This window comes from Meles meles, chromosome 15 (assembly GCF_922984935.1).
Source record: "Meles meles chromosome 15, mMelMel3.1 paternal haplotype, whole genome shotgun sequence".
Classification (NCBI taxonomy): domain Eukaryota; kingdom Metazoa; phylum Chordata; class Mammalia; order Carnivora; family Mustelidae; genus Meles; species Meles meles.
In genome coordinates, this window is record NC_060080.1 from 55,260,751 (window position 1) to 55,282,747 (window position 21,997).

The following is a 21,997-nucleotide window of genomic DNA, read 5'->3' on the forward strand; positions in this document are numbered from 1 at the left end:
CTTCCATAATCAGCTTAGCATTGCAATCCTATAATATCTTGGCGCAGTATACAGTCGGTTGTATGTAATGGCAGGGGCAGGCAAACAAAAAGGTAACCGAATAAAAATAATATGACTTTATCTGTTATAAGGAATTAACCAATAGTATATATGACTCTTCTAATTAAACTAGAAATTAAACTTACTATTGATTAACTGCTGGATTTTTTTCCCCTGTAATTTTGATAAAATCATTTATAAATTTTGCTGCTTCTTTTGGTTTGCTTTTAGTTGATGCTGATGAAATTAAAAGGCTAGGGAAGAGATTTAAGAAGCTTGATTTGGACAATTCGGGTTCTTTGAGTGTGGAAGAGTTCATGTCTCTGCCTGAGTTACAACAGAATCCTTTAGTACAGCGAGTAATAGATATATTTGACACAGATGGGAATGGAGAAGTAGACTTTAAAGGTAAGAAAGTAGTTTAACAAGTTCTGTAATCTATGACTTATTTTACAGTTTTGTGTATGCAAACGTCTGACAAATTTTGTTTTTTAAAAATGTGTGATTATATAATTGTTAAATTCTCAATCTGTGGTCTATGAACCTTAATGAACTAAGATCTTTACACTTTCATAAGTGATGAAATTGTCCTTTAAGCTAAAAAAAAAAAAATTTAGTATGTTTTTTAGAAAACTAGTCTTACTCTAGGGAAACAGAATATTAGAACTACATTTTTATTTATATATATATATTTTTTTTAAAGATTTTTAAAATTTATTTATTTGACAGAGAGAGACCACAAGTAGACAGAGAGGCAGGCAGAGAGAGAGAGAGGGAAGCAGGCTCGCCGCTGAGCAGAGAGCCCGATGTGGGACTCGATCCCAGGACCCTGAGATCATGACCTGAGCCGAAGGCAGTGGCTTAACCCACTAAGCCACCCAGGCACCCCTTTATTTATATTTTTAAAAGATTTTATTTATTTATTTGACAAGAGTGAGAGAGCACAAGCAGGGGAAGTGGGAGAGGGAGAAAGTAGGCTCCCCACTGAGTTGGGAGCCTGACGTGGGACTTGATTCTAGGACTCTAGGATCATGACCTGAACTGAATGCAGATGCTTAACCGCTGAGATACCCAGGTGCCCCAGAACTGCATTTTTAGAAGCCCTTTTTTTTCTTTAAAGAGTGAGACTTATACTAACCAATATAAAATTGAGGTGTAGCAATTAGGATGTGAGCATTACAAAAAGGATTGTTTTATCTAAATTTTTATGTAAAATGATAGTACTTTTGCTAATATTACCATGGTCAAAATTTTATATTTGATTCCATGATTTGTCATCAACAGATTTTATTTGCGTTCTAGGAACTGAATTTTAAGTGAAGGGGAATCTAAAGCTGATTTTGGGACTTAAATGTGTAGCAGGCAGTGAGGAAAAAAATGATAATTTTCAGAAGACTTTATTTAAATGGGTCTGAATTTTGGAACCAGAAATGCAAAATTATTTTTGTTCTGGCAAACAATATATAATCAGGGTGCTTGGCTGGCTCAGTCAGAAGAACACAAGATTCTTGATCTTGGTGTCATGAGTTCGAGCCCCATGTTGGGTATAGAGATTACTTAAATGATTTTAAAAACCCAAAACAATACATAATCTTTTTATAATACTTTCTTCTTTTTTAAAGATTTTTAAATAATCCCTACACCTGAGTCAGATATGCTGCCTACATATTGAACCAGCCAGGTGCCCCATGCTCTTATGTTTTTATTTTTTTTATATATATTTTTTAAAGATTTTATTTATTTGAGAGAGACAGTGAGAGAGAGCATGAGAGGCGAGAACATCAGAGGGAGAAGCAGACTCCCCGTGGAGCTGCGAGCCTGATGTGGGACTTGATCCCGGGACTCAGGGATCGTGACCTGAGCTGAAGGCAGTTGCTTAACCAACTGAGCCACCCAGGCGCCCTTTATGTTTTTATTTTTTAAAGGTTTTATTTATTTGCTTTGAGAGAGGGCAAAAGAGAGCACAGAGGGAGAGGGAGAAATAGACTCCCCACTGAGCAGAGAACCCAACACAGGGCTTGATATATTTTTTAAAAGCCCCCCTTTTATAGTTACATGCCCCCCAAAAGAGTCAAATAGCTTAAAGAATGTTTTTTCCCTTAGTGGTAAGCTCAGTGTTACTTAATAAATATTGTTCAAATTGATTTGATCTTTAGAGAACTCCAAGTTCAGATACATAGAACCTTGTTTGCTTGTTTGTTGAAGTTTCAGATTTGGCATTTCCAGTTTAAAACACTGCTTAGTAGTTTTTTTTGTTTATTTTTTTGTTTGTTTGTTTGTTTTTTTTTTGCAGCAAGGAAACATCTTTTTGTGGATATGTGAATTTGTGTGGGGGGTATATATATTTTTATATTAAAAATTGATTTGTAAACATTTCTATTCTTATTCAGAATTCATTGAGGGAGTCTCTCAGTTCAGTGTCAAAGGAGATAAGGAACAGAAGTTGAGGTGTAAGTATTTTTCTTCACTGAGTTCATTCTCCCTTTTATGTCACTACTACCCTATACTACATTATAATCTTTAAAGATATTCGAAAAGATGTCTTTTATTCTAGATGCTTAATATATATAACAGCAGTTTTATATTCTGCAGAAAGTCCTTTTAGGACATTTACAACTAGTATCTTTTAAAAACAGTGTCATCGTTGCTTTTTAGTTGGATAGAAACAAAACAACTTCCTTCTGAAAACAGCTACATAAACTGTGTGTCTTGGGTAAGAGACTTTTTGATCAAAGTTTGAAAAAATGTTCTAATTTAATTAGGTAAGCTTCGTTTATATGCCTATTTAGCCAGAAGTCCATTATTTTGGTTTTATGTAGCCAGCCTCTATTACAGTAGACATCTGATAACTTTTTAAGGTATTCAGCTCTTAACTAGAGAGACGTTTTACTCAATAACAGTTCTGAGGCATAGGACATATGCAGACATCCTTTGTAAATGAACTCAATATAAATGAGAATAATAGTAATAATAATAATAGTAATAGAATAATAATAATAGTAATAACAATTGCTATCATTTATTGAGCTTTTGCCATGTTTCAGACACCGTTCTAAGCAATTCACATGTATTATTTGTCATCATAAAGTACTCTAAAGAACCTGGGACGGTGGAACTGTTATTATTCCCTATTTTATGTGTAGAAACTGAAGGTTAGCAAGGCTAAATAACTTAACCCTCAGGTATGCTAATTGGCCAAGGACTCTTGACTCCAAAGCCCATACTCTTTTTTTTTTAAGATTTTATTTGACAGATCACAAGTGGGCATAGAAGCAGGCAGAGACGGGGTGGGGAGCAGGCTTCCTGCTGAGCAGAGAGCCCAGTGTGGGGCTCGATCCCAGGATCCTGGGATCATGACCTGAGCCGAAGGCAGAGGCTTTCACCCACTGAGCCACCCAGGCGCCCCACCAAAGCCCATACTCTTACCCAACTGTGTTTAACTGTTCCTAGAGGCAGGAGCAAATGTGGGAAGGAGCTATCATCATAGTTCTAATTCTAGATCTTTGAATGCTTGCTTTTTTTCTTCCTGATTAAAGTATTTACTTGTGGTTGCCTTATAATTGTCACTGATTTTCCTTACTCTTTTTTTTTTTTTTTTAGTTGCTTTCCGTATCTATGATATGGATAAAGATGGCTATATTTCCAATGGGGAACTCTTCCAGGTGCTGAAGATGATGGTGGGGAACAATCTGAAAGATACACAGTTACAGCAAATTGTAGACAAAACCATAATAAATGCAGATAAGGATGGAGATGGAAGAATATCCTTTGAAGAATTCTGTGCCGTAAGTACAAAAGAGCTGGTTCTTCCAATAGTTGGGTTTTAAAAATCTTATAAAATTACTTACTACAGAATTCCTTATACATTTTTGCCCTAGAAATTGATATATCTGATTTTGCCTAATGGCCCTTGTTCTCTGTGATTGTTAATAAGGAACAATTATTATTAGGAATTCATATTCTCAGTGATTATCTGATAATATACCACAAGAATGGTACTAATAACTTATTGTTGGTAGTCCCTCAAATTATAACCAGGGTGTATTCTTAAGGTTTATTTAAAAATAAATATGTCTGAAAACCTTGTGGAAGGTATGTATGTGTTGATGAGTTTCAGCTAGGCATCTGGAAGGTTGGCTTCATGAGGACAATAGAAATGGAGTCTACATGGATTTTAGACTCATCAGTGAGGCAGTGTAAACGGTGATTCTACCCCTCTCTGCTCCCAAGCTATTGTTGGCTGGTCCTTTGTGTGGTAGGGTAAGGGCCCACAGTTATGGGGAATCCTAAGAAAACTAATGCGAGGGGGCGCCTGGGTGGCTCAGTGGGTTAAGCCGCTGCCTTCGGCTCAGGTCATGATCTCAGGGTCCTGGGATCGAGTCCCACATCGGGCTCTCTGCTCGGCGGGGAGCCTGCTTCCCTCTCTCTCTCTCTGCCTGCCTCTCTGCCTACTTGTGATCTCCTGTCTCTCGCTGTCAAATAAATAAATAAAAATTAAAAAAAAAAATCTTTAAAAAAGAAAACTAATGCGAGGTAGAAACTGGGGCCACAGTTTACCTACCAGTTCATTGCCTTTCTTCAGTATGTCCGCCACCACTCGCCGCTTCCAAACAGCAACACAACCATTCATCTTCTTTCACTATTTACCCCTAAAGCAAAGATACTAGCCTTTTCATATATTATAAGGAGTTTTAACTGTAAGCTAGAGACGCTAGAGAATCCAGAAGGCAAGGCAGAGATAACAAAAATGTTTTAAAATTTTTCAGTTACTATTGGAGGCTTCTATAGGAATGTTATGCCCAAGTGTTTGTGTCCGAGAGACCACCAAGGAGCCAACACCGATGCAATCACACGAGGGTTTATTTGACAAGCTTAAGCTTGGACACAGCGGAGTAGGGGCTTGGACCCCGAGATGACATGCTTAAGCTTGGGCCCAAGTGTACCTGACACAGAGGAGTAGGGACTTGGACCCCGAACCGGATTATAGTCAGAGTTTTTAAAGGCAGTGGGGGTGGACTCGGCCGTACATAATCGGGCCACGACTGCTGGCTCAGCAGTAGGTGAGGACAAAGGGGATGTTCAGAAGGGCTATCAGGGTAAAAAAGACTTTCAGGATATTGGAGGCCTGGTTATTATCAAATCAGGGCCGATTCTCCCTCTGATAATGCACTAACATGACGACAATTGGGAGTTTCCTGGTGGAATGTCACATTTCTTCTATCAGGCGTTCTTGTTAGTGATATTTAGGTTTAACTTTGTTTCCATTTTCTTCCGCCTCAGCCTCCTTCAGTTTTATGGAGGGTAGGGTGATGTTAGGGCTAGATTCGAGATGGGTACAGCCTTGTTTTTCTTGGGTCTCCACAAGGAAGATTTCCCTTCTTTTCTTTTCATTTTTTATTTAGACCATACAAAGAAAAACAAACTGGTTGTGTGTCATGTAAGGACTAAAGTTGCGATTTTGGCATTTAAGTAAGAAGTTCATATTATCCTTTAAGTATTTTCTTTCATCTCAAGGGGGTGATGTCTGCATGTTGTCTGAAAAAGTAGGGAGGTACTCTAAAGAAAAGATGGAGTCTTTTTGGAAGAGAGTTAAGCTTGAGTAGGAGGGGGAGGAGTCCAAGATTGTGGAGGTGTAGGAGACCTTAGTATTGTCTAGTCCCAGGAATTGAGCTAGATAGTTATAAAATCATTCTGAACACCTGTGAACTCAGCCAGAGATCTAAGAAAAGAATTGCTGCAATTCTACAAATAGAAAAGTGACCACTTTCTGCAAGAATAACAAGACAGAAAAACTCACCTCAAAAAAGAAGAGGAAGCAGATCCTTGACTGCCAGGGATCTGATCAACAAGATAGATACCAGAACTAGAGCTCAGAATAACGATTATAAAGATACCAGCTGGGCTTGAAAAAAAAAGCATAGAGGGCACTAAAGAATCCCTTTCTGAAATAAAAGAACTAAAATCTAATAAGTCAAAATTAAAAGAGGCTATTAATGAGATACAATAAAAAAATGGAGGTTCTAACTTGTATAAATGAGGTAGAAGAGAGAATTAGTAGAGAAGACAAAATGATGGAGAATAAAGAAGCTGAGAAAAGGAGATCAACTACTGGATCATAAGGGGAGAAATTGAGAGATACGTGATACCATAAAGTGAAAAAATATTAGAATATTTGGGATCCCAGAAGAAGAGGGAAAAGATGTGGGTGACAGCGGCAGAGATATACTGGAGCAAATTATAGCTGAAAACTTACCCAATCACAGGAAAGAAACAGGCATTCAAGTTCGGGAGGCACAGAGAACCCTCCTCAAAATCAATAAAAATTGATCATCAGCCAGACATATAATAGTGAAATTTGCCAATCTCAGAGAGAAAATTCTGAAAGCAGCTCCAGAACAAGAGGTCTGTAACCCTGTAGGTTATATATATATAACTATATATAAGCTAACCTTATATATAAAATACAAGCAAAATATAATAAGCTAATATAATAATCTTAAATATAAAATATAAGCTAACTTTTTATTAGATTGGCAGCCGACCTAACCACAGAGACCTGGCAGGCCAGAAAGGACTGGCATGATACATTCAGGGTACTAAATGAGAAAAATATGCGGCCAAGAAAACTTCATCCAGCTAGGATGTCATTCAGAATAGAAGGAGAGAAAGCTTCCAGGACAAACAGAAACTAGAAGAATTTGTGGTCACTAAACCAGCCTGCAAGAAATATTAAAGGGAATCCTTTAAGCAAAGAGAAAGCCCAAAAGTAACAAAGACCAGAAAGGAACAGAGACAATCCACAGAAACAGTGGCACTAAATTCATATCTTTCAGTACTTGCTCTGAATGTAAATGGGTAAATGCCATAATCAAAAGATAATTAGGGTATCAGATTGGATAAAAAAGCAAGATACAACAGTACATTAAAAGGATTATTCAGGGGCGCCTGGGTGGCTCAGTGGGTTAGGCCGCTTCCTTCAGCTCAGGTGATGGTCTCAGGGTCCTGGGATCGAGCCCCACATCGGGCTCTCTGCTCCGCAGGGAGCCTGCTTCCCCCTCTCTCTCTGCCTGCTGCTCTACTTGTGATCTCTCTCTACGTGTCAAATAAGTAAATACAAATTAAAAAAAAAAAAAAAGAATTATTCACCACAACCAAGTGGGATTTATTCCAGGGCTGCAAGGTTGGTTCAGCATCTGCAAATCAATCAATGTGATACAATACATTAATAAAAGGAAGAACAAGAACCATATGATACTCTCAATAGATATTGAAAAAGCATTTGACAAAGTACAGCATCCCTTCCTGATCAAAACTCTTCAAAGTGTAGGGATAGAGGGCACATACCTCAATATCATCAAAGCCATCTATGAAAAACCCACCGCTTCCAGTGGAGAAAAACTGAAAGCTTTTCCGCTAAGGTCAGGAACATGGCAGGGATGTCCATTATCACCACTGCTATTCAACATAGTACTAGAGGTCCTAGCCTGAGCAATCAGACAACAAAAAGAAATTAAAGGCATCCAGATCGGCAAAGAAGTAGTCAAACTATCACTGTTTGCAGATGATATGATACTATATGTGGAAAACCCAAAAGACTCCACTCCAAAACTGCTAGAACTTGTACAGGAATTTAGTAAAGTGTCAGGATATAAAATCAATGCACAGAAATCAGTTGCATTTCTCTACACCAACAACAAGACAGAAGAGAAATTAAGGAGTCAATACCATTTACAATTGCACCCCAAACCATAAGATACCTAGGAATAAACCTAACCAAAGAGGCAAAGAATCTATACTCAGAAAACTATAAAGTACTCATGAAAGAAATTGAGGAAGACACAAAGAAATGGAAAAATATTCCATGCTCCTGGATTGGAAGAACAAATATTGTGAAAATGTCTATGCTACCTAAAGCAATCTACACATTTAATGCAATCCCATCCATTGTTTTAAAAGAAATGGGACAAATAATCCTAAAATTTATATGGAACCAGAAAAGACCTTGAATAGCCAAAGGAATATTGAAAAAGAAAGCCAAAGTTGATGGCATCACAATTCCGGACTTCAAGCTCTATTACAAAGCTGTCATCATCAAGACAGTATGGTACTGGCACAAAAACAGATACATAGATCAATGGAACAGAATAGAGAGCCCAGAAATAGACCCTCAACTCTATGGTGAACTAATCTTTGACAAAGCAGGAACGAATGTCTCATGGAAAAAAGACAGCCTGTTCAACAAATGGTGTTGGGAAAATTGGACAGCCACATGCAGAAGAATGAAATTGGACCACTTCCTTACACCACACACGAAAATAGACTCCAAATGGATGAAGGACCTCATTGTGAGAAAATCCATCAAAATCCTTGAGGAGAACACAGGCAGCAACCTCTTCGACCTCAGCCGCAGCAACTTCTTCCTAGGAACATCATCAAAGGCAAGGGAAGCAAGGGCAAAAATGAACTATTGGGACTTCATCAAGAGCAAAAGCTTTTGCACAGCAAAGGAAACAGTCAACAAAACCAAAAGACAACTGACAGAATGGGAGAAGATATTTGCAAACGACATATCAGATAAAGGGCTAGTGTTCAGAATCTATAAAGAGCTTAGCAAACTCAACACCCAAAGAACAAATAATCCAATCAAGAAATGGGCAGAGGACATGAACAGACATTTATGCAAAGACGACATCCAGATGGCCAACAGACACATGAAAAAGTGTTCCACATCCCTCAGCATCAGGGAAATACAAATCAAAACCACAATGAGATATCACCTCATACCAGTCAGAATGGCTAAAATTAACAAGTCAGGAAATGACAGATGCTGGCGAGGATGCAGAGAAAGGGGAACCCTCCTACACTGTTGGTGGGAATGCAAGCTGGTGCAACCACTCTGGAAAACAGCATGGAGGTTCCTCAAAAAGTTGAAAATAGAGCTACCCTATGACCCAGCAAACGCACTACTGGGTATTTACCCCAAAGATACAAACGTAGTGATCTGAAGGGCCACGTGCACCTGCGTGTTTATAGCAGCAATGTCTACAATAGCCAAACTATGGAAATAACCTAGGTGTCCATCAATAGATGAATGGATAAAGATGATGTGGTATATATATACAATGGAATACTATGCAGCCATCAAAAGAAATGAGATCTTGCCATTTGCAATGACATGGTTGGAACTAGAGGGTATTATGCTTAGCGAAATAAGTCAATCGGAGAAAGACAACTATCATATGATCACCCTGATATGAGGAAGTGGAGATGCAACATGGGGGGGTTGGGGGGTAGGAAAAGAATAAATGAAACAAGATGGGATTGGGAGGTAGATAAACCATAAGTGACTCAATCTCACAAAACAAACTGAGGGTTGCTGGGGGGAGGGGGGTCGGGAGAGGTGGGTGGGTTATGGACACTGGGGAGGGTATGTGCTATGGTGAGTGCTGCGAAGTGTGTAAACCTGGCAATTCACAGACCTATACTCCTGGGGATAAGAATACATTGTATTTTTATTAAAAAAAATGTTAAGCATTTAAAATGTTCTCTATTAGTTGACAAAATTTAATCATTGAATTTGGTTTAGTTCAGAGTTCAAGTTTTTAGTGGTGTTTATTCCAAAAACATTTGGTGGGGGTTAGGACTATTTGAAGTTACTTACATACAGACAGACATTCAAGGCAATGTCATTAATGATAAATAAAGGAAATGGATTTTCCTCCTGATGCCTAAAATGTCCCCATCCATCGGAGGATCAGTATGATTGTCTCCCCTCACATCCGGTATGGAATTTCAGGTGGTCGAGGTGGCCACTTGGACCTCTGAGATTTTGTATGCTGGAGCTTATGTCCTTTTCCCTAAATATGCTCCTGAAAAGAATAACTTTCCTAATTCCTTTTGGATGTTGTATACTTTAATTAGAATGAAAGAGAGGCTTTCTAGAAAACAAGCTCAAAGGAGACTAAATCTTGTGTGAAATCATTGGTACCCAAAGGGAGTGAGCGGGACACTTGCCAGAGGCCAAGGGCCCCGGTGGCAGAGTTGCCACATCACAGGTATGCTCAGATGCAGAAGTCACACTGTGAACATGCTCTGCAATTATGCCAAAGCCTACGGGAGCTTTTAGGCAACAGCCAGACACTGTGAAGGCCATTTGCTCCTGGTCTTGCAGTGACAGTTCAGTGACAGTGGAAGCTTGACAGCAGCTCTTTTCTGGGCAGGCAGGGAGAGGTTCTTAGTGACTCCACTCCCAAGCTAAGTGTGAGGGGTGCCATCCAGCAGGAGTGCAGAATCCTATGTGATACCCAAGACTCAAACATACAATGTTTACTTCTCTATTAGAGCAAGTTATTTCAGCTTTCGGAGTCTCCGTTTCTTCATCTGTAATGTGGGGAGAATAACAGCTTCCTCATGAGGTTAAGAGTATTGAGAAAAAATACAATTGCAGTGCATACAAGAAGCATTTAATAAATGATAAAGATGTAGCTTAAAAAAAAAAGCAAGACCCATTGATAGTCTGTCTGCAAGGGACTCATTTTAGACCCAAAGACACCTCCAGATTTAAAGTGAGGGGGTGCAAAACAATTTACCATGCTAATAGACATCCAAAGAAAGCTGGGGTGGCAATCCTTATATCAGATAAACTAGATTTTAAGCCAAAGACTGTAATAAGAGATGAGGAATGACATATATTATAATTAAAGGGTCTATCCAACAGGAAGATCTAACAATTGTAAATATTTATGGCCCTAACATAGGAGCAGCCACTTACATAAACCAGTTAATAACAAAATTAAAGAAACACACTGATAATAATACAATAATAGTAGGGGATGTTAACACCCCATTCACTGCAATGAACAGATCATCAAAGCAGATGATCAACAAGGAAACAAGGGCTTTGAATAACACACTGGACCAGATGGACTTCACAGATAATATTCAGAGCATTCCATCCTAAAGCAACAGAAATACACATTCTTCTTGAGTGCTGCATATGGAACATTCTCCAGAATAGATCACATGCTGGGTCACAAATAGGTCTCAACCCATACCAAAAGACTGGGATCATTCCCTGCATATTTTCAGATCGCAGTGCTTTAAAACTTGAACTTAATCACAAGAACATTTGGAAGAATCTCAGATACATGGAGGCTAAAGAGTATCCTACTAAAGATTGAATGGATCAACCAGGAAATTAAAGAATTTTAAAAATTCATGGAAACAAATGAAAACAAACCAACTGTTCAGAACCTTTGGGATGCAGCAAAGGCAGTTCTAAGAAGGAAGTATATAGCAATAAAAACCTTCACGAAACAAGAAAGGTCTCGGGGCGCCTGGGTGGCTCAGTGGGTAAGAGCCTCTGCCTTCGGCTCAGGTCATGATCCCAGGGTCCTGGGATCAAGCCCCGCATCGGGCTCTCTGCTCCATGGGGAGCCTGCTTCCTCCTCTCTCTCTGCCTGCCTCTCTGCCTACTTGTGATATCTGTCAAATAAATAAAATCTAAAAAAAAAAAAAAACCACAAAAAACAAGAAAGGTCTCAAATATACAACCTAACCATAAAACTAAAGGAGCTGGAGAAAGAACAGCAAAGAAAGCCTAAATCCAGCAGGAGAAGAGACTTAATAAAGATCAGAGCAGAAATCAATGAAATAGAAACAAAAAGAACAACAGAACAGGTCAATGTAACTAGGAGCTGGTCCTTTGAGAGAATTAATAAGACTGATAAACCCCTGGCCAGACTTACCAGAAAGAAAGAAGACCCAAATAAAATTATGAATGAAAGAAGAGAGTTCACAATCAACACCAAAGAAATAAAATTGTAAGATCATACTACGAGCAACTATATGCCAGCAAATTGTACAATCTGGAAGAAATGGATGCATTTCTAGAGATGTACAAACTACCAAAACTGAAAGAGGAAGAAATAGAAGACCTGAACAGATCCATAACCACCAAGGAAATTGAAGCAGTCATCAAGTATCTCCCAACAAACAAGGGTCCAGGGCCAGAGCTTCCAAGGGAAATTCTACCAAACATTTAAAGAATTAATACCTTTTCCTCTGAAGCTGTTTTCAAAAAACAGAAATGGAAGGAAAACTTCCAAACTCTATGATGCCAGCATTACCTTGATCCCCAAACCAGACAACGGTCCCACCAAAAAGAATTAAAGACTAATATTCCTGATGAACATGGATGCAAAAATTCTCACCAAAATACTAGCCAATAGGCTCCAACAGTACATTAAAAAGACTATTCACCACGACCAAGTGGGATTTATTCTTGGGCTACAAGGGTGGTTCAACATTTGCGGATCAATCAACATGATATACTATGTTAATAAGAGAAAGGACAAGAACCATATGGATCTTCTCAATAGATGCAGAAAAAGCATTTGACAAAGTGCAGCATCGTTTCTTGATTAAAACTCTTCACAATGTTAGGGACAGAGGGTACATACCTCAGTATCATAAAAGCCATCTATAAGAAGCCCACAGCAAATATCAGTCTCAATGGGGAAAAACAGAGCTTCTTCCCTAAAGTCAAGAACACGACAGGGATGTCTACTCTAACCACTATTGTTCAACGCAATACTAGAAGTTCTAGCCTAGCAATCAGACAACAGAAAGAAATAAAAGGCATCTGAATTGGTAAAGAAGTCAAACTCACTCTTCAGAGATGACATGATACTATATGCAGAAAACCAAAAAGACTCCACCCCCAAATTGCTAGAACTCATATAGGAGTTCAGCAAAGTGGCAGGATATCAAATCAGCGCATAGAAATCAGTTTCCTTTCTATACACTAACAATGAGAAGAAAGAGAAATTAAGGAGTTGATTCCATTTACAATTGCACCAAAACCCATAAGGTACATAAGAATAAATCTAACCAAATAAGCAAAGGAAACTATAGAACACTCATGAAAGAAACTGAGGAAGACACAAAGAACTGGAAAAACTTTCCATGCTCATAGTTTAGAAGGATAAATATTGCTCAAATGTCTATGCTCCCTAGAGCAATCTATACATTCAGTACACTCCCTATCAAAATATCACCAACTTTTTTCACAGAGCTGGAACAAATAATCCTAAAATTTGTATGGAACTAGAAAAGACCCCAAATAACCAGAGGAATGTTGAAAAAGCAAAGCAAAGCTGGTGGCATCACAATTCTGGACTTCAGACTCTGTTATAAAGCTGTAATCAAGACAGTAGGGTACTGGCACAGAAACAGACACATAGATCAGTGGAACAGGAGACAGACTCCAGAAATGTTCCCTCAACTGTATGGTCAAATAATCTTTGACAAAGCAGGAAAGAATGTCCAAGGCAAAAAAGTCTCTTCAACAAATGGTGTTGGGAAAATTGGACAGCCACATGCAGAAAAATGAAACTGGACCATTTCCTTACACCATACACAAAAATAGATACAGGGGCGCCTGGGTGGCTCAGTGGTTTAAGCCTCTGCCTTCGGCTCAGGTCATGGTCTCAGGGTCCTGGGATCGAGCCCCGCATCAGGCTCTCTGCTCAGTGAGGAGCCTGTTTCTCCCTCTCTCTCTGCCTGCCTCTCTTCCTACTTGTGACCTCTCTGTCCAAAAAAAAAAAAAAAAAAGATACAAAATGGATGAAAGACCTCAATGTGAGACAGGGATCCATCAAAATCCTTGAGGGGAACACATGCAGCAATCTCTTTGACCTCAGCCGCGGCATCTTCTTGCTAGACACATCTACAAAGGCAAGGGACTGTTGGGATTTCATCAAGATAAAAAGCTTCTGCACAGCAAAGGAAACAGTCAACAAAACCAAAAGACAGCCACAGATTGGGAGAAGATATTTGCCAATGTCTGAATCAGATAAAGGACTAGTATCCAAAATCTATAAAGAACTTACCAAACTCAATACCCAAAGAACAAATAATCCAACCAAGAAATGGTCAGAAGACATGAACAGACATTTCTGCAAGAAGACATCCAAATGACCAACAGACACATGAAAAATGTTCAGAGTCACTTGGCATCAGGGAAATACAAATCAAAACCACAATGAGATACCATCTCACACTGGTCAGAATGACTAAAATTAATAAGTTAGAAATTGACAGATGTTGGTGCAGATGCTGAGAAAGGAGAACCCTCTTACACTGTTGGTGGAAATGCAAGCTGGTACAACCACTCTAGAGAACAGTATGGAGGTTCCTCAAAATGCTGAAAATAGAGCTATCCTATGATCCAGCCATTGAACTAATAGGTATTTACCCCAGAGATACAAATGTAGTGATCCAAAGGGTCTCCTGTACCCCAGTGTTTATAGCAGCAATGTCCACAATAGCTAAACTATGAAAAGAGCCCAGATGTCCATTGACAGATGAATGGATAAAGATGTGTAATACACATAGAATATAATACTACTCAGTCATCAAAATAATTGAAATCTTGCCATTTGCAATGACGTGGATTGAACGAGAGGATATTATGCTAAGTGAAAGTCAAAGAAAGACAATTACATGATCTCACGCATATGTGGAATTTAAGAAACAAAGCAGAGTAGCATAGGGGAAGGGAGGGAAAGATAAGACAAATCAGAGAGGGAGACAAACCCTTAAGAGACTCTTAATCATAGGAAACTACTGGAGGGGAGAAGGTGGGGGGGGATGAGGTAACTGGGTGATGGACATTAAGGGCATGTGATGTAATGAGCACTGGGTGTTCATAAGACTGATGAATCACTGACCTGTACCTGTGAAACAAATAATGTATGTTAGTTAACTGAATTTAAGTAAAAAATAGAAAAAAAGGAAGAGAGTTAACTGTGAGATTTAGGACTTTGAACTGTTGCCTGGTGGTACTGGTACAAGGGTTTGTTATCTGTCTCTTCATTGCCAAAGATCACAGAATGACTTGTGTCAGAGTGAGTGTGACATGAGACCAGGCTGGTAGTGGCAGCACAGATAGTACGCAGCTTTCAGAAGAAGGAAAAAAAATCCCAAGCCTTGAGGGAACAAATAAAAATGGAAAACTCTTGCCCAGTGATGTGGAAGAGATGTATAGAGGCGAAGACTCCATTTATATTTAGTAAATATAAGATGTAAATTAAAATTATATGTAAATCAGTAGTCACTGGAAGGAAATTAAAATACATCTTTAGGTATAGAAATGATGCTAAAGACATAAGCTACGCTTTGAGTTCATTTCCGGTATTTATGATGAATTCCTTTTGTATTTTTGAGGAGCATAGTTCAGGAGTGTAGAAAAATTTTTGTGTTTAAACTAACTTTACTGAACATCGATCCAGCCCCTAACTTTGGCTTCATTGAGTCCTTTTTAATTCTGGTTTCTCAAGCTATAGCAATGAAAGAGATGGGACATTACTTTAAGAGATCACATGCTTGGGGCACCTGGGTGGCTCAGTGGGTTAAAGCCTCTGCCTTAGGCTCAGGTCATGATCCCAGGGCCCTGGGATCGAGCCCTGCATCGGGCTCTCTGCTCAGCGGGGAGCCTGCTTCTCCCTCTCTCTCTCTGCCTGCTTCTCTTGCCTACTTCTGATCTCTGTCAAATAGATAAAATCTTAAAAAAAAAAAAAATCACATGCTTGTTTGCTTCTTTAAAATTTTCAGAATAGTTAACATATACAGTTAACATATAACATATATAAAATAGAAATGATTAGCAACAGAATTAAAGTTGGGGTTGACCTGAACATGCGTACAATTGACTTTTGAACAACACAGGTTTAATCTGTACTTGCCCACTCATGTGCAGGTTTTTTTTTTTTTGTTTTTTTTTTTTTTGTAAAGTATTGTACATATTTTTTGTCTTGTGATTTTAATGTTTCTCTAGCTTCATTGTAATACAGTGTGTAACACATATACCATACAAAATATTTTGTTTATGTTAATAGCTAGGCTTTCAGTTAACGGTAGGGCATTAATAGTTAAGCTTTGGGAGAGTCAGAAGTTACACATGGATTTTTTACTGCATAGGGGGGTTGGTATCCCTAAGCCCTGTGCTGTTTAAGGGTGAACTGTATTTACTTTTGCTTGCTCTCCAAACTCTAGTGAAACTAAAAAGTTAAAGATTTATGAACCTACAAGACAAGACAGTAGGGAGGATAACAACTAGATTCAACGGCTTGTAAGTCAGTATGCTGACTTCACAGGAGAAAAAAATGAATTCTAAGCTATCAGCCCAGAAAGCTGAGAAGCAGCTTGATTTATAATGCAGAATCCCTGAAAGGCTCAGGGTAAGTGAAAGTGGGGATGAAGGTGAAGCTAAAAACAGAATGGCTTAGTCTAAGAGGCATTTAGCTCACTAGATCTCCTTTCCTGCCCTTCAGACTCTCCTGCCCTGTAGTGGGAGATTGGAGAGGGTGAAATCTGTAGGCTGGGAAATGGGAGGCATAGATTGGGGGGTGAGGGTTGGAGTAGTGGGAAGGGAGGGTAAGTAAAGATAAGCATATTTCCATTTTGATACCTCTGAAACAAAAATCTGTCATTCTCAGGCATATAATATACTGAATCCTTAAAACTTAGATAATATATGAGAGTTCTTGGAAATTTAAATTTAGAGATCCATTGCAGGAAGTCTAACACCTGAATCCTAGGATTTCCAGAGAGAAAATGGAGGGAAGGAGGTCACTAAAAATGAATCAAAAGTAATGAACCAGAAAACAGTTATTGTTTCCTGACTGAAAGGATTACTGAATATCTAGCATATTATATAAAAATACTCTGGGTCAGGGCGCCTGGATGACTCAGTGGGTTAAAGCCTCTGCCTTCCGCTCGGGTCATTGTCCCAGGGTCCTGGGATCCAGCCCCGCGGCAGGCTTTCTGCTCGGCAGGGAGCCTGCTTCCTCCTCTCTCTGCCTGCCTCTCTGCCTACTTGTGCTGTCTGTCAAATAAATAAAATCTTAAAAAAATTAAAAAATACTCTGGGGCTAGCACAATGTCATGGAATTTTAAAAGGGGAAACAGAGATGGTGATGCAACTTCCAAAGACCAGGGGTAGAAAGGTGGTGGGGAGGGGCTTTATACAAAGACTCAAAAATCATCAGGACAGCAGACTTCTCAGCAGCATAGCAGGAACTAGAAGACAGTGGAGCACTGCTTTTGCAATTCCAAGGGACAGTTATTTCCGAACTAGAATTCTCTACAAACTCAACTCGATGGAACAATGAAGACATTTTCTAGTATTGCAAGGCTTCCCTTTTTGGAAAACTACTAGAAGATGTGTTCCCACTATAATAAGGTTGTAAATCAAAAATGATAATGAGGGGTCTAGGAAGCAGAGGTCCAACGTGAGAGAAGGAAATTTCAAGGATGGTGAAGCAAGGTCCAGAGATGACAGGCCTGGATTGCAGCAGGTGGGAAAGCTCTGGGAATAATTTCAAGATAATAAAATTGATAGAATTACATCATATATTTGAACGCAATTAGAACAAAAGTTTGAGACTGAATTAGTGAAATACATAAAATACCCAGCAAAGAAGATAATTATTAACTGTAGCAGAACAGATGTGCAGCATGCAGTTGTTTTGCTGTAAATAGTATTTTATATAGTTACAATTAAAATGCTGAATATGTCTAATCAGAATGAAGCTGGAACTATTGGAAGGGTGGTGTGGGAAATATTTGGGGTAGGAGATAGATGGGAGGGGTATGTGTATGTGAGAGCTAAATCTTTCTCTTGTGTGGCGAGAAATTAGTGGATAATGCCTACAACTTTAAACCGAAGAGAAGGCAATGTTGGAATGTTACTCAGAGACCTATAGGGAAATACTGAATATTAGCTGAAAAGTCTAAATGGTCATCTCTATGTAAAAGAACACAGAGAATGAGGGCAGAGCAGCACCCTGATATTGTAGATGTTATAGCAGATGTTGTAGCAGCAACCTGATGTGGATGTTAGAGCAGAAGTTGTAGCACCAATTGGCTGTTCAAGCTTTATTGTTCAAATAAACATTTAAAGTAAGTTTAAACTGACAAATAATACAGATGCAGTTATAGCCAACAACATGGATTAGCAAAAACATGTTCGGTGAAGCAAGTCAGGCACGAAAAAGATCTCAAACTAATCCAGGTTGTTAGAGTCACAGTAGTGGCTCCCTGTGTGTGTGTGGTAGGGCAGGAGGAGATGGCTGGAAGGCAGGCCACAGAAGAGTCCCGGTGACAGTCTGGGTGTTAGTTACTTGGGTGATTACTCTGGGAAAATTCAAGCTGTGAACATTTATGACTTATAAACTTTCTTTAGGTAGATTGTACTTAATAGACTATCCTCCAAATATAGTTAATTACACTTGTAGGTTATCATGTCATTATTCACTGAGATGTCTGTAACAACCTATCTTCAAGCCCATGGGAAAAGAATGTGCAGAAAAGTTTACTCATTTGGTACCTTTTACTACCTTCTAGAATAGACTGACAAGCCCATATTTGGATTTTGTGGATAAATTTTTATGCGGACCTCTGGTTATTACTTGATACTAAACTTTATATAAAAGCAGGGGCTGGCAAATAGAGTGGGTCAAATGGCCTGTATTGTGTGTCTTTGAGCTTAGAACAGTTGACATTTTTTAATGTGTTAAAGTGACAGAAAGGGGCACCTGTGGGTGGCTCAGTCAGTTCAGCATCTGCCTTTGGCTCAGGTCATGATCTCTGGGTCCTAGGATCGAGCCCTTGCTCGGCAGGGAGTCTGCTTCTCCTCTTCCCTTTGTACCTCCTCCTGTTCAAGTTCTCTCTGTAATAAATAAAATCTTTTAAAAAACAAAAAAAGTGGGAGAAGGAAATGCAAGGCAAATTACATGTGGCCTACAAAGCCTCAAATACTCTCTGGCCCTTTTAAGTTTGCCAACCGTTGTCCTAGAACACAAGAAAATGCCTATTATCCTGGGAGAAAGAAGCCATGAAAATCCTAACTACAGGTAGGTAGTACAGGTTTAAAAACAAAAACAATCAAAAAAGCCAATTTCTGAGAATAAAGTGTAGTGTATTTTTTAAATTTTAGTTTTGGTTCAGGTGGTTAGACTAGTAAAAAGGAGTTTTCAGACATGTAAGCTTGATTTGTTCCTATCTGTTGCAGGTTGTAGGTGGCCTAGATATCCACAAAAAGATGGTGGTAGATGTGTGACTCTTTAAAAGAGTACCACCCAACACTTTTGCTTTCTTCTCCATCTCTGAAGATCTGCTCAAGACGTCCAGCAATGCTCTCTGTGTATTTAAATGGAAGTATTTTTCTCTGTGAAGCCACATTTTCCAACACGAGCCTCATGAAGCCAACTAAGTGTTATTGAACTCTTATTCTCTCAATAACTCAGTGTAGCACTTTAAAGTCTGAAGGACAGCAACATGAAAAGAGCATATCAATGTGGTGAAGAAAGGGAAGGGGTTGGCTTTTTAATTTATTTTTCTTCATCTTTTATAACAAGAAAGTATCTATATATACATATGTAAATATTTATATATAGATATATGTAGCTTTCTATATGTGTAGTAGGTTGGCTTTAATTTAATCTACTTGATTCAGAAACAAAATGATAGAGTACAAAAGTGCCAAGCAGAACATAAAACATCCTTACTTTTATTTCACACAGTTTTATGTATAGATAGAAAATTGTACAATTTGAGCCGGGTGTTAGGCCAGCTGTTTTCCTTTTCCTGTGCTTTCTCCTTTGAGAGATTGACAAAGCATTTGTTAACGTCCTATTATTTACCTGAATTACATTTTTGTAACAAAGGAGTTTGTAATTTTATTTATACCTATGAAGATATTTCCAGGGACTATGTCTCATTGCTGAGCAGCTTTTACTACATCCCTGCTTGAGGAGAAAGTGTAGTGCAGTGTTCCTGCCAAGAGCTCATTCTTGTGTTCATATAGTCACTGCACAGAGCTTGCGGCTGCTTTGTTGTTATTTCTTAAGTAGGAGCCATTACATTTAGTAAGTGTCCCTGAATCAACATAAGTTATCAGTTGTGGAAATGCCAGAAGTCATTTGAGAAATAGACATTTCTTAATAATACCTGATGGAATCACGTAACTACTTAAGATATCCATTCGTTTCAGTATGTGGGTAAACAGTTTATCATTAAACTTACCTTTGAACCGTAAATTTCCCTTCTGTTTCAAAAGACTTGCAGCTCATCTAAAAATTGGTGATACTTAATGTGCACGTGTGTGTCTGAACGCCCACATATATTTGTGACTTAAATGGAAGAAGTCTTACTAATTTTTTGATGCCACAGAAGAGCAAAATTTTATCTAAATTTATACTTTTGAATGTCTTTACCACAAGGCACAGAGAGTGCATGATGGTTTTCTTTCTTGATTTGCCCATATTTGTAATGGATGCTAACTTACTAAATGTGTGATATAAAAGTAGCCTATCATGTTCCACCACTTGATATTATCCCTTCCCTTTTCTGCAAAGGTACTATTGGCTGGAAGAAAACGTTTTGGTTAGCTTTCTAGGAAAGTAGTCTTCCCCTGTATAGGTTTTCTAGAAAAACGGTTTTATAATCATAAGTGGAAAAGGGCAGGTCGAATCAAGGTAAACAAATCTTAAATTGGGCACACCTGCCTGCCATCGCTGTTCCTTCAACTGAGTGCTGCACATCATGGGCTCTGTCTGTGAGAGAAAAATCCCGGTGCTTGGTGTCCTTGCATGACATGGAGTTTTGCATGTAGATCAATTTAAAATGTACCTCTTGTTTACATAATTTGCATAATTTTAAAAGATAATGTTGCCAAACTTTGGAAATGTTAATGTTCAAACTGAAAATCTCCACTACATGTAACTTTCTTCCTCTGGATCAGTACGTGGCTTATAATCCCAGCCAGTGGTTTGATCTGTTCCAGTGTCAACTGCCATGTGCTCTGCTTCAAGGGGGAACTAGTCTTTTGTGAATTTTTTGTACATAAGTATTTGTTACAAATATTTTAGCAAATGCTTTCTATTTCTCTTGCTTGTGCATATCTTGGCTGGCGTTACAGAAAAATAGTGCAAACATTATTTCCTTACTGGGGAACGAGGGGTTTTCTTCCTTTCCTTTTTTTTTTTTAGTGTGGGTGGGGGAGGGGTTTATGTTGAATGTTTAGTTTTTCTTCTGCATGAAATGTCATGTTGTGGGATCTTTAGAAAACTTCATACTGTATGAATAAGAAAATAAAATATTTGAAACTTGCCCTTTTGTGTTCATAATTGTCTTTGCTGGGCTTCCACAGCCATGAGATAGTATTTTTTTCCCTTCTTTTGGGTTAAAAAAAAAAAAAAAAAAAACCCTGATAAACTGATGTTTGATATTTGACTATAAGCCGTAAGTAAAGATAGATCTGCTTTGTCACTGGTTAAAAACACAAATCATAACAACCTACAAAGCCTACATTGCTTTAGTAGTCACTCTTCCTCTGCTTCCCACTGCCTTTGCCTCCTGTGGTTCCTGGAGTTTTGGGCCTGCTGCTGCTGCAGGCCTTTGTACCGTCTCCCCCACCAGAGACCTCACAGCTAATGCTACCAGGTCTGTTCAGGTGTGTCCTGGCCACCCCATGTAAACATATTCTTACACCTGCGTCTCCTTTATCTCCACTCTTTTCTTCCTCCAGAACATTTTTCTCTCTGCTGACAGAATTTAGGTATTTTTGCACATTTGTCTTCCTTGGTTATTGAAATAAAATGAAAACTCCACAAAAGCAGTGATTTTTTTTTTTTTCTGCCCATTGTCCACCAACAGCCTCCTCAATCGTCCAGAATTCTACCTACCTCTTAGTGTCTACTAAGATTAAATACTTTAAAGATTAATACTTACATTAAATACTTACCAAATGAGTATTTGAATAGGCAGACACTAGTTAAAACAAGCTCTTACATTTGCAGAATTTTGTAGTTTTCCTGGTAAAAACATTCTTTTACCATATTTTACCTTCACCCACACTTTGGTAAGGTCGGCTACTTTCATCGAGTGCTTATTT

At 38.7% G+C, this 21,997-nt stretch overlaps 1 protein-coding gene across 1 annotated transcript in view; it reads left to right on the forward strand.

Moving 5' to 3' along the window:
* The window catches only part of PPP3R1 (protein phosphatase 3 regulatory subunit B, alpha), a 73,879-nt gene extending 52,665 nt beyond the window's left edge, over nucleotides 1-21,214 (forward strand). The window contains exons 3-6 of the mRNA XM_045979392.1: nucleotides 271-447; nucleotides 2,430-2,489; nucleotides 3,640-3,824; nucleotides 19,115-21,214. Of these exons, the coding sequence (XP_045835348.1) occupies nucleotides 271-447; nucleotides 2,430-2,489; nucleotides 3,640-3,824; nucleotides 19,115-19,162 (470 nt within the window). The 3' untranslated portion in view covers nucleotides 19,163-21,214. The remainder of the gene's footprint in view (nucleotides 1-270; nucleotides 448-2,429; nucleotides 2,490-3,639; nucleotides 3,825-19,114) is intronic.
* The last annotated feature ends 783 nt before the right edge of the window (nucleotides 21,215-21,997 follow it).